This window comes from Lepidochelys kempii, chromosome 13, assembly GCF_965140285.1.
Source record: "Lepidochelys kempii isolate rLepKem1 chromosome 13, rLepKem1.hap1, whole genome shotgun sequence".
In the NCBI taxonomy this organism is placed as follows: Eukaryota; Metazoa; Chordata; order Testudines; family Cheloniidae; genus Lepidochelys; species Lepidochelys kempii.
In genome coordinates this window covers 16,939,074-16,952,668 of record NC_136392.1, presented here as the reverse complement: position 1 = coordinate 16,952,668, position 13,595 = coordinate 16,939,074, and the positions used below count along the sequence as shown (strand labels likewise).

At 45.9% G+C, this 13,595-nt stretch overlaps 1 protein-coding gene across 3 annotated transcripts in view; it reads right to left on the bottom strand.

The window, feature by feature from the left end:
- Positions 1 to 8,332: 8,332 nt before the first annotated feature.
- The window catches only part of LOC140897118 (opsin-5), a 42,286-nt gene continuing 37,023 nt past the window's right edge, over positions 8,333 to 13,595 (bottom strand). For all 3 annotated transcript variants that reach the window (XM_073309450.1, XM_073309451.1, XM_073309452.1), the window contains 2 exons: positions 12,812 to 13,140; positions 8,333 to 9,493 (listed from right to left, as the gene is read on the bottom strand). In XM_073309450.1, the coding sequence (XP_073165551.1) occupies positions 8,915 to 9,493; positions 12,812 to 13,140 (908 nt within the window). In that variant the 3' untranslated portion in view covers positions 8,333 to 8,914. The remainder of the gene's footprint in view (positions 9,494 to 12,811; positions 13,141 to 13,595) is intronic.

The window sequence follows — 13,595 nt, the reverse complement described above, 5'->3', positions numbered from 1 at the left end:
GCCAGGGCTATGAACCGTCAGCTATGAAAGTAAAAAAAGTTGCTTGACCCCTAGCACCTCATTGGTTGAGTCCCGGCACCTCTTTCATTACAAATTAAGCATGGGGCAAGAGTGAAGTTCACAGCTGGGAGGGACACGGAGCAGAGGACCTCACGCCAGGGCCCAGGCTGCAGCATGGTGCTCGGAAGGAAAAGGGAGTCTGTTCAGGACACGCAATTCAAGGTCAATTCCCAGAGCTTGGTCTTCGCAGGTAGCTTTCATCACCATCCCCTAGGGAAAGAGCAGCAAGCTGAGGCCAGGTCACAGGCCCTCGGCAGCAGCTGCACCTTGAGGTCAAATGGAGAGTTTAGTTAATTTTCTGCTCAAAGAGAAGAGGTAACAGTAAATCAGAACCTGCCTGTGGGAACTCAAAGCTGTTAAGGTCCATGCAGGCTCAGGAATCCAGCTCCCTTCTCCCTCCTCAGTGTGGTTTGCCAGAGCATCTTCTGAGAGGTACCTAGTGAGATCTTCCTTCTGGGGCTGCTTTCAGGAGCCTCTGGTTTTTAGATAACCCCGGGTGACCTTTCTGAGAGGGTAATGTTGGCAGGTGCTTGAGTGGGTATGTGAATGGCATTGCATGACTGGGACTGCTTTTGTGAGTAAGGCTGGCAGGGTTGGGCCCACAGCCCAGAGGTGCAGGAGTAGCGGCTGATTCGTGCTCCTCTCTCCCAAAAGTTTGGGAACCAGAACGTTCCCTGATTCAGGGCGCCCACGGGAGTACTCGCAAACCACAGCTGACCAGGCACCGCAGCGGGCCTGGGGTTGGCAGGAGCAGCTGATCCCCTGTTGTGGTCTGTCAGGCCAGATGGCCTGTTCTGCTCGTTGGTTCTGGAGACGGCAGGAAATGCTTGTGCCTTGCCCAAAAGCAAAAACAAGTTGTCAGCTCAGGAGTTTGTTCCCCTGCCTGAAATCCAAGTGGGTGCCCTTCACTGGCCACGCATCACTGAGCAAGGGCAATTGCACTGACAGCTCCAGAAGGTCCTGTAGAGCCAGACTTGTGGCTGCTAGGAGAGCTGATTAAAACAGAGACAGGCTGGAGAAAGGAGCTCTGTACCTGGCAGTAAAATGTAACCATGCTAAAGCCCAGTGGCACAGGCTGGCACATGGGACACTGGACTGGGAGTTGGGAGGGCAGGATTCTGTTCCCGGCTCTGCACTAACTGGCTCTGTAACCTTGGACTTCACCACTTTGTGCCTCTGTTTCCCCTCCTACCTCTTGTGTGTCTTGCCATTTAGACTGTAAACTCTGGGGGGCAGGGACTGCCTCTCGCTATGTGTATGCACAGCTCCTAACACAATGGGGCCCTGAGCTCATAAAAATTATAAATAATATTGTGTGCTGCCCACCTATTGGCCCTTCCCCTCCAATTTTAGAGGCCTTCTCTTGCTGATAGTGCTGCAGCCTAAGTGAGGCCGTTTAGCGCAGGCAAGCTAGCTCCTCACATCCAGCCAGAAAGGGGCCCAGACTTGCTTTCCATGTTACTATTTTAGCCTGAACCTGAGGAAATATTTCCTTATGGGGAGATCAAGTGGACTGTGGAGTGGTCTCCCAAGGGAAGTGGTGGCCTCCCAGCTTTTTTGAGGAATTACATATACTGCATTAGACAAAGCTCAGAAGAATAAATGGGAAGGAACAATCCTGAACTGATCTGCCCAGTGGTTTGGACCCGATTGCGTCGATCCCTTGTCTGGAGCGTCTGAGCCTTTGATACTCAATGGTATGTTAATTGGCTTGATTCTCTTCTGATGTCACCCCACTGTCTCACTGCAGTTACATGGATGTGAGTGAGTCAGAACTGGGCTCAGTGTCTATGGGGAATAGCGCAGGGTGAATGGCTAATTAACTGGCTGAGGATATGTCCCTTCGATAAGGGCTGAAATTTCGGAGAAGAATTTCTCTCCCAGCAGTGCTAGCACTACTAACGAATGAGCCATCCCAACCATCTTCTTGAGATAGTGCTCGTAATCCATGAGATTTCCGTATTCTCATGCCCGGGAGGACTTGCATTAGCAGTTACATTAGTTCAGCAGAAGGTTGAGAGCTGTCTTTTATACAGGAGAGTGAATACCAGGCTAACTGAACTGACTTCAATACAAGTTTTGCAGGAGTAAATTTATTTTAAAAACATACAATTTTTGCAAGACAATGAATATTAAACAGAGAAAGAGAGCGTTAGGTATTTCCTCATGGGCAGGGGTGTCACTGTGGGGGAGGCATTCCCAGCAGTAGCCCTACATATTTCTGTAGCAACCACTATTCCCTGTAAGCTGTGCGTGCGCGCACACAGATCCTAAACCCCGCGCACATGGCAGAACACTGTGCGCACACAAATTTGCACAGAAGAAATTTTTTGCGCACACGGCCTGTCAAAAATTAGAGGGAACATTGGTAGCAACTACTGACTGATCTTGACCTGGCTCAGGTGGGATTCGCTGTCTGGACTGGCCAAGGTGGCTGTGACACACAGATAGCAGCAAACATTTGAAACTTGGTTTCCCTTTGGCTGTTGTCTTTGTTTGCTGCCTTGATTTTTTTCCCAACTTTTGCAAATATTGTAAGTTTTGCAGAGCATGAATAGAAACCAAAGCCCAGATTTTCAGAACTTGACCTGTTCCATTTGTACAAAGCCAGTTTAATGTCTAACCAGTCACTTGCACATGTACATGAAATCACAGTACCAGGGGGAGGAGTATATGTGCACTAAGTTCTGAAAAGCTGAGACCCATTCTTGTTCACAAACCCACTCACATCATTGGGAATCACTAGTTAGAAGAGGCTAAGCAGAGACCACTGAAGGACAAAGGCATATGCCACCATTCACATGACTGGCATGCTGTCACATGCTAGTTACATTTATGTAGCAGAAGCTGATAATAATCATACATGTAGAAAGCACCTTTCATTTAGCAGGATCCCAGAGTACCGTTACAAGCCTTGCTGACTGATTTACTGTCAATGTACAGCAATCACTTTCTCCACCATAGGGGTGAAGCCACTTCTGGGTTAAAGTGCAGCAACCGTTCAACAATCCATAGCAACACTACACAATAGTCTAAGGACAGGACATGGAGGATACTATGTGCAATAGAAACTGCTGGAAAAATGTAAGTAGGAAGAATATAATGATCCAAATTTGGAATTTGATCATAGAATCATAGAATATCAGGGTTGGAAGGGACCTCAGGAGGTCATCTAGTCTGACCCCCTGCTCAAAGCAGGACCAATCCCCAACTAAATCATCCCAGCCAGGGTTTTGTCAAGCCTGACCTTAAAAACCTCAAAGGAAGGAGATTCCACCACCCTCCTAGTGAACGCATTCCAGTACTTCACCACCCTCCTAGTGAAAAAGTTTTTCCTAATATCCAACCTAAATCTCCCCCACTGCAACCTGAGACCATTACTCCTTGTTCCGTCATCTGCTACCATTGAGAACAGTCTAGATCCATCCTCTTTGGAACCCCCTTTCAGGTAGTTGAAAGCAGCTATCAAATCCCCCCTCATTCTTCTCTTCTGCAGACTAAATAATCCCAGTTCCCTCAGCCTCTCCTCATAAGTCATGTGTTCGGACAGTATCGGCCCAGTGGAGAGAGACACTTTCTTGAGGCAGATGAGCTTCCTCAGTGGAAATGATACACTCACAAATTTATATCACATGAAGCCCCAATCCATAGCCAATATCAAATTACAGAAGAACCTTTTGGACTGTGTGTCATCTTATCAGCTGATGGATGATTTTCCTCCTTCCTGTTTCCTGCACAGAGTGTAACTCCCTCTCCCCGGGAATTTTGAGCTTTGCTTTCCTCTTCTATCCTATGGCTATTCTCAGCCCTAGATGTTTTAGGCACTATTGGATAAACTCTGTGAACTGGGGGAGGAGAAGTATGCACCAGAATTATAGTCCTGGTGAAGGCACAGTACTTGGACCACATGCCTGACTTGTATTCCCTGCTCTGCCATTGATTGACTGGGTGACCTTGGGCAAGTCTCTTAACCTTCCCATGCCTCAATTTCCCTATATGTAAAATGGGGATAATACTTTTCTCTTTTGTAAGATGCTCAAATTAATTAATATTTTGTAAAGTGGTTTGTGCTCTCTGAATAACAGATGCGGCTACACAAGCATAAAGTATTAGCATTACTGAGAAGTCCACCTAGTGCTAAGAAAAGAGAGCAATATTCCACTGCTCAGAGAGAATAGCAATATCTGTATCTGCAGAGAATAATCCATGAGAAAAAGGTAAGAATCAGATTACAGAGTATAGAAGACAAGTAATTTATTGTGTGCTGTGGAAAGAATACAGAGCAACATGTTATCACAGTAGCACTGTATATGTGAGGTGGTATTTGCCAATAGTTCACTAGAGAGAAAATAATTTACCATTCCAGTTAAATGCATCAATGGTCTAATGCCACTCCCCTGAAGTGCTGCTGAATGGATTGTGGAGCAGGGTAGTTTTGTTAATTAACTAATGTTAGTGAAAAATTGATGTAGAAAATCACCGTTAGGATGAGCTCATAAATGTGACCAGGAAGGCAGCTTGCTCTAATCACTACATGAGGGAACTTGGGTTTGTTCCCACCTCCGCTACTGACTCTTTATGACCTTAACAGTGTCTCTTGACATCTCTACTTCTTGGCTGACCCTTCTGCAGATAGGCATAACAATTCTTACCTACGTCACAGGACTGTGGGAAGGCTAAATTTCTTGCTGACTGCAAAGTAATGTGAGCTCCTGTGGTGAAAGGAGCTATGTGAGGAGCATCATGATTTCAGTGATAAACAAAACTATGTGAGAACATAGAGGGCTGGATTCTGAGCAGCACAGCTCCCTGACCTTGGGCCGGTTCCATGCTGGCCTCAAACTATTTCAGAGCTGCTCAAAATTATTCTGGGTTCCAGGAGCCCATATCTGTCTGCTAGGGATTACTGGAGCCCAGTGCATTCTGAGCAGACCCCCATCTGCCTCCATCATACTCCCTACACTGGGAGGCGGCATGGGGTGGTATAAGCTGGCTGTATCTGTTCTATGCCAGCTAGAGATTCTCCCAGCAGAGTCCCCAGCTAAGAAGATCTGGTTGCTTTCCAACCCCATTTGCACTACCAGAGAGGTGTGAAGAGGCCTTAATGCAGCTTAGACCCAGAGAGACCATGCCCTTCACTTGAGGGTTTCAAAGTAGATTGTGAAAACAACCTCTTTCCATTTTGAATTCTGTTCTGTCCATGGGCCAGTTGTCATGATGCGGTCTAATGGGTGTTCAGGGTTTTCAAAATGTTTTCCTTGTTCTGCCAGGTGACTCTTCACAGTGTTTCCAACAATTTCACAATATTTGGTGTTTTTCTTAAAGCTCCAGCTCCTAGATTCATGTGATTAGATCAGCATTTCACTTTTCATTTTATTTATTTATTTCATACTTATGGTTACAGAGAAAAGCTTGAAAACCTCATGGAGGGAAGTATAAAGTACCCCAAATTTTATTTAAATCTCAGAATGTTTAAGCCAATCTCCTGGATTTCTGGGACCTGACTCAGGATTTTTGAACAGTTAGCACTGGCAATTCTGCTCCTGCATTTTCTTATTAGTAGTTAGTGTCCCATCTACCTCCATGTGAAATTGACTGGAGCAGCTGTTACCCAGTTACTGGCTCTGAGAGTTACTCTGATCTATGACAATCCTACATTTCTTAATATGAAACAGAAGTAGATACTTAAAGATCCTGGAAAATAAGAATCCTATCAACAATGTTTTTGCATTTCAATAGCCCCTTTCATCTGAGGATCTAAAATCACTTTAGAAACCTTAGCGATAATCAGGCTTTCACAGAGGCTAAACTATCTTACAAATGGGGAAACTGAGGCATTGAGCGGTGATGTGAGTTACCTAAGGTGATGCAAGAACTGAATGGCAACCTTGGGAATAGATGCTGTGAATGATGCCTCCCAGCCCTGAATGCTATATTAAAGTAATAAGAGTCAAACGAGGGGGGAGAATTTTGCAGTCTTGTTTTAATTGTGTTTGTTAAATTTAGTCTAGAAGCAGTTTCTGTACTTTTTTTGGCTGGGGGTGGGAGTGGGGTGTTCTTTCGGCATCTGGCCAGCTGAATATTAGTGCAGATACTGTGAGCCATTTTCTTAGTGTCTGAGCTGCTCTGTCTTTCCAGTGGCTGGGAGAATCTGTTTATTTAGGGCCAAATTTTGCCACCCATACTCACACTCAGTAGATCCTTACCCTGCATGTAGCCCCACTGAAATCAATATAGCCAATTGTGTTAGTAAGGTACAATTCCATGTGAGTGTGGGTTACGGGTCATCAAAATCTGATCCTTTGCTGCTAAAAAACGTGTATTATCTTCCCCCTCCCCCACCTTCCCTTGTGATGGAGTGTAAATCCCACACTGGTCCTGAGAGGGTTAACAGGAGCCTGTGAACTCAATTAGCCTGTCTGCTGGCACCTGTAGGGGTGGTAAGTAGATCAATTAGCAGATCCATACTGAAGAAGAGTCAGGTGTTCCTTAAAAGGACATAGAAAGCTCAGTCACAGAGGATCCTGTGTGCTCTTGCTCTCTGAGATTGCTCTGGTAGAAAATAAGGGAGAGGGAATAGGAGGGAGTTAGCACCCATGGTGGATTTCAAAAGGGGGATATGACTCCAGGGAGGCAGCCCTGAGGAGCTGGTGTTCAGCTGAAGAGCAGAGTATCAGGGAGGATTTCTAAAGGACTGAAGCTCAAGTCCAGTGGGGGCAGAGGTAGTTTAAGTTTATATGGTTGGCTTGGGATCCTTTAGAGAACTCTAAGGGGAATCCTGCAAACCACAGCCCTGAAGGACAGGTGAAGCCTGAGCCCTTGGGGTAGGGTGTGAGCAATGTTGCTACATGATGAGCCTAAGAAGGGGCTATTAGGGGGGCCTGCAGATAGCTGAGGTAGAAAGAAGCAGAGGGCCTGAGTAGACAGACCTTGCCTGCTTAATACAAGGTCCCTGGCTTGGAACCTAGAAGAGAAGGAAAGCCTGGGTTTCCCTATCAGCCACTGGAAAAACTGGTTGAAGGCCCCAGAGACTGGGGGTGATGGTAATACTAATGAGTCCAGACTTGGGTCAAAGACTCATCTTGAGGCCATGAAATTATTTTTTGTTGGATTTTGTTATCCTCGAAGGGGCAGGATGAAAAGTGGTCTGGCTGGAGGGCTGAGTCACAAGATGACTCAGACCACTGCAAGGCTGGAGCAACTGTGGGCAGGCATTCCCCCCCCCCCCGTATTTAGGGTGGACATTTTTCTTAGCCAGTAACTTCTTCTAAGATGCATTGGTTTCAGTGCATCCAGAATGTGTATGAGTTACCTGGCTGTCTGCTCCATTTCCAGTGTGTGTTTTCTGTCACTCCTCATTTGATTAGTGTTCCTGGTAACCCACAGAGTTTCTACAGGATCTTAGAAATATATTTTGCATATTGTACAACATGGTAGCTAGTGTTCCATGTGCTGAAGATGTTTTTCCTGAGGGTGTTGTATTTCTTTCATTTCCCCAGTTTGTTTTATGGTTTGGGATATGTAATTCCAATAGCCAACTCTATAGTAAAGATATTGGGCATCTCTTTGTGTCTTCCATGTATCCACTCTTTCTCCAGTCTGGGTTCTCTTGGACATGGCATTTCTGGCGTTCGATCCTTTTGTATATATCCAGGACATAGCAGTCTTTTTTTCTATCACAGAAGGATATTCTTGTTTTGGGATTCCCTTATTTATCCAAATGTTCTAGTAAACTGCATTCCTTGCAGTGCTTATGCAGGAGTTCATATATAAATGTGTCATATTTGTGCCCACTCTCTGTTTTGCCATTAGAGGGTGGAGCTCTGGAAACGATGCGAGCTGACCAGATTGGTGCACGGGCTTCTCGCTTCCATCGTTTTCTGCCTTGTAAGCTACCCTGTGACAGAGTTCAGCACGTAATCATGATTTTTTTCCATCAACTTCAATGGGCTTTGGATCAGACCATTGGATAACTACTCTGCTCTCCTCTACCCCAGTCCCCTCCCCTAGGAATGTTTTGCCTACATGTTGTTTAAAAAGCTAAATGGACAATAAAGCCCAGTCTTGCGTCACTGCAAATCCACCTAAACGGATGTCATGCAGTTGCAGTCTCGCTGTTCACATTGTGGGGAGCAGCATACAAAATCTGTATTAGTTGAATAGTGTCATCGTCAACCCAAATCCTTATCTGTAGGACAGGACTTTATTTTATATTAATGGTGGTGGTTTGCATTAATGTGAGAGAATTGGGTAATATGACATAAGCACAGAGTGATGTCTCAAGATTTAATATAATACTTAGTGCTTATAGAGGTCTCTTTAGAGTCAAAGCACTTTGCAAACATTAACTACTTAATCTTCACAATCCCCCATGTGGGGTAGATCAGTGGGAATACTGACATGATTAAGTGACTTGGTTGTAAAAGGCTACAGGAATCTGTATCCGAGCTGGGATCAGAACACAGGACTTTCTAGCTCCCAGCCCTGCATGCTAGACAATACTTCTCAAGAGAATAAAGTTCATGCTTGGCCATCGAAGCACCAGAATATGGAAAACCAAAGATAAAGGGCCCTGAGGCGCATGTTTCAGGGGAAACATCCATAACTGTAATATATAGTCAGATTTTCAGACACCAGTGTCCATTTTTGCAGGGACAAATTGTGGGCCCAAAATTGCAACAGCAAAAATGGAAGGCTCGTGTACAGTGTTCTGTATCGCATAAAGGGTGTCTTGCAGGTTAGGACCCACCAGACATATAAACAGATTTTTTTTAATATGAGGCTAAAATATTCCCTGCTGTCTAGGATGGGGGAGACCTAACCCTGCTCAGGAGCTCCTGGCCTCTCTGGATGCTCAGATAAGATCTTTCACAAGATCTGAAGGCAGAACGTTTCCTGCCACACTTGTAGTCCCCATTCCCGACTTCTTCCTTGTAACAAGCACCATGACCTGCACGGTCCTTTTTAGAGCCGGCTGGCAAGCAGGCCTGTCTGCCAGTGGATTGGGCCTGGCTGTAGGGTCAGGCTGCTGGGTGAGCTTATAGCACCTGGGATAGTTACTGAAACACTCAAAAGTGTCATTGCAGTTCCTGCAAGCCCCAGGGGACTCAGGGAAGGCTGTGGAGAGCCTCGCAGAGGTTCTGCCCTCTCTGGTCTGGAAAGACTGGAGTGTGACAACACTTTGGTGGCTGCAGCAGATGACAGCACAGATAGCCTGCAGCAGGGACAGGTCTTTGGAGAGGAACTTCTGGAAGTTTGGTTTGAAGAGCAGATAGACCAGAGGGTTGTAGGTCGTCGAGGATTTGGCAAAAACAGCAGAGAGTGCAAAGGCCAGAACTGGCACCTGGTTGGCATCTCCAAAGGCTGCCCACATGGCAACAATTGCATAGGGGGTCCAGGCAGCTAGAAATCCAATGCACACAGCAATGCTTAGCTGGAAGAGAAAAGGAAATGACTATGGTATGAAGCATAGTGCCCCCCCCCCCACAACCCTCCTGAAGTGCACACAGGCCTATGCCAAAATCCCAAGGCAACCTAACCCCAAACCGTTCAGCCATGGCCCCTAATGGCCAGAGTCAGCCATCTGGCTCAATCCTTCCAGATTAAACTTTTCCTCAACAGCTCCTCTGTAGCATACACATGTGTACGAAGAATAGTAATAAAGACAGCTCCTAGCTTTGCAGTGAGCATTTTGGCTGCTATCCCATCTGCAGCAATATGTCTCAGGGGAGAAGTGATGCCACGGACCCCTGGCACAATAGTTAGATGGGTCTCTGTTTTTCAATATTCCCTCCCAGTTGCCAACAGACCATCTGCACTAGATATGTTTGTGTGGTCAGGAGACCTAACTGCAGGAAATAGCTCCTGAGAGAGACTGTGGTGCTGAAAAGAAACCAGGTGGTGTGTGTGAGAGATCCCCTGTCTGCCTTCTCCTGCTGTGAAGTCTTAACCCTAGCTGTATGTTGGGATGGATGTCAGTTGGAATGGTATTTTGGACACAGTTTGAGAGCCCTACTCCTCTGTTTATTTAAATAGCCATGATCTAAAACGCTGTGATATGGTTGGGCGTGCAGGAAGGTTCATATGTAAACGATTAAATTGCAAGTCAGCATGTTACAGCTCAGATACGTTAGTTGCTTCAACCATATCATTCTGATCATTGCATAGGATGCTTGGTGGGGGAAGGCTAAGAATCCTGAGGCTTTCCTTATCATGACGAGATGTGAAAGCAAAAAGCACAAGTAGGCTGAACATCATAAGCTCTTTGGGGTCGAGAAGCATTATTGTATTGCAGTCGCATCAAAAAGCCTTAACTGGGACAGGGCCCTGTTGTGCAGAGAGACGGTCCCTATCCCAAAGAATGTATTATCGAGAGACCGCAAACCACTGGGGAGGAGGAAGGGGCATTATTTCCTGCATTTTACAGATGAGAAACAAGGGGCATAAAGAAACAAAAGTTAGCGGCAGGGCTAGGAGCTGAGTGTGCTGGTTTTACCACAAGTCCATGCTTCCTCCAATACCACATGCACATCTGAGTCTGTTAGAGAATCAAATTTGCTTCCTTTTAAAAAAAGGCATCAATTCTTTTGACAGACTTCTCCCCCCCCCCGGTAAATTACAGCATTAGCTTGTAGGCTGGGGGGACAGTGAGTCATGAAGGCAGCATTTTTTATTATTTTCAATGTAATTTAATATGAAACCAAATCCATCTGATGGCTTTAAATAAGGAGGTGGAGGAGGGGTGTATTGCTAGCAGCACAAATATAAACACCTGGAGAATTAATCTGGCTTGGTAAATACTTCTACTTTTCAGAAGCCTTCAAGGAGTCTCATTATTTTAGGTGCAAAGAAATATGGACTCATGTGGACTCGCTCAAATGCTTGACTCAGAATTCCAAACAAACCAGTGTTGAATTGAGTGAGCAAGACCCTAACATGTTTGTATATTGCCTCCAGGAAGCTGCCTTCATCTGTCACTGGTGAAGGTTGCTTTGCCATCCTGGCTCCAAGCTCCTCTGTAATAAAAGGAGAATGTGTTTGCCAACAAATCAAGGCAGCTCTGGGAACAGTCCATTCTGCTGCTAGATAGTCAGGAGACGCTCAGATTTTGAGATACGGAAGGGAGGCGGGGTCATATTTTCAGCCTGCACTTCCCTTTGTTTTAATGGTTTGTGCCTGGGGAATGTGGGGGAGGGATGGAATAGTTTCAGACAAGATTATTTGTTGCTGATCTGATAAGAATTTTTTCTTCAGTCATGATCCTGTGTGTTTCTTTCATGTGTCACTATTCAGGGAAATGGCAACAGCCATCTTGTCCCTTCCTATTTTCATGTTCTCAGTTAGTTGTTTATTAGCTACGCTTTCCCACCCCTCCATTATGTGTCTTGACTGCCAAAGTGTTAAGGGGTATTTGGATAATAGTGTACATATTTTTTTCCTTTTGGAGAGGAATAGAAATAGGACACAGCTTCAAAATTTGGAGCCAGGGTTCAGATCCAAATTTTACCCAAAATTTGAGGACATAGCATCTGGCTTTTGGTTTGGGCCTATTTCTAGGGAGGAGCAAGTGGCTTCAGAAGTCTTAGTCTTCTACTGAGTTTGCCTAGATATGCTTGGGCCAGATCTTCCAGTGACTCAGCAACTGCAAGCCTCAAATGTGTGGGCATTTACTGTAGCTGTGCAATCAAACTGGATAACTGTGGACCTAATGTAACTAATTAGCCATGTGCAGGCATATTAGGCATATATGTGCATGCCTAGCTTGTTTGAGAATCTGGCCTTCAAATCCTCGGCAGTGTTCAGGGCATCTCAGCTGACAGAGCAATTAATTCCTCAGGAAAGGGTAATGAACCCTCATACTTCTGGCATCAGCTGATCCCTGCTGGTGTTAGGAAAGAAAGGCACGTGATCAATTGGCCAGCAGCATGGAGGAGAGGAGGGCAGTGGTGCTCAACCTATTTACCATTGTGAGCCACTTCCACACAATATGCATACTACCTGTGTGGCCCTGTGAATGTCACATGGGTTGCAGCTGTGTGCCATAAGCCAGGTTGAGAACCACGGCTCTAAAGCATGAGGTATTGGCCACTGGCAGAGGCAGAATGCTGGACTTGAAGTACTAGTGACCTGATGCAGTAAAGAAAATCCTGTGTAATGCCACACTGTCTTCAGCCAATGAGCTGGGCAGGAGTTCCAGCTGCACTAGAAGACTATAAGAGTGAGAGATCATTGAGTCCTTTCCCCTGCAAGATCATCCAGCTACCACAAGACATGTATCAGGCACTACCCTGGTAAGTGGAGAATTGAGAAGAGATACAAACAAAGTGTATGATGTTTTAGCTTGTCTTAGAAGCTAGGCTCAAGCTACTGAATTCTGCAGCAAACTGGCTCAGAGCCTGAACTTTCCTAATAGCTTAGTGGGCTCAAATCAGATTATTTTTTCCAGTTATTTTTTGTTTTCAATAATTGATCATACTTAGCACTTTGCATGCAAGGATCTTAAGGAGCTCCACAAAGGTGGATGAGTATCATTATGCCCATTTTACAGACAGGGAAATTGAGGCACAGAGAGGGGAGTTGGCCTGCCTGAGGTCACGGAGGAAATCTCTGGCTGAGCTGGGAGCAGAGCCCAGGGGTCCTGCATTCCAGTCCATGCTATATCCTCTTAGTAAGACTTTCCCCGTGTGTGGTGGGAGATCTCCCAGCAAAGCCCCTTTGCTTTCATTGCTGCACACAAGCCCCATTGCCCTACCTTTACAATCAAGCTGTGTACGCTGTTGGCTTTGCTCTGTAGTGACATGTGCTGCTTCACGGCTCTTCGGGACACTTTCACTGTCCAAAGGATGAGCGAGTAGGAGATGAGGATCAGAAGGCAGGGGAAGAGGTAACAGAAGATGAAGAGGGCCACAATATAGATCATTGCCTCCCTGGTTGAAGCTTTCCACTTAAGGCAGCAGGCTGTCCCGTAGGGCTCTGGTCCGTAACTGCCCCAGTTGGCTAGAGGAGCTACGGCAAAGACAAGGGCATATGCCCAGACACACAGTAACAGGACACCAGCGTGTGTGGGAGAGAACTTATTGCCTGCAAAAGAGAGAAATGACAGCTGTTGGTAGGTTTCCAAAGAAAAGGGCTGAGTTCCCTCAGTTCTGAGGGGTTGGCTTTCAGAAAAGGGCCATAATCTGGAGCTATTTATCTGAGCCAACCCCAAATGTAGGGCATTGAGATGAAATAGGACCCACATATAAACCCCGCTCCTTAGTTCTGGTTTTGCAGAGCAAACTTAGAAAGGCAGATCAGTGTTCTCATCCCCCAATTTAAAGATAGTGAAACTGAGGCACCACAGACAGGCTAAGTGACCTGCCCAAGGTCACAGACAAGAAGCAGAGCTAAGAAGAGAACATGTCTCCTGCTCCCCAGCTCTGGGCTTGTCCCCTGATGCATGCTGCTTTCCCTGCAGGTAGCAAATGCTCTTTTGGACTGATGAGATTTTTTTACAAACCCAACTGCCCTTAGCAGAGATCTTCCCCCTCCCCCAC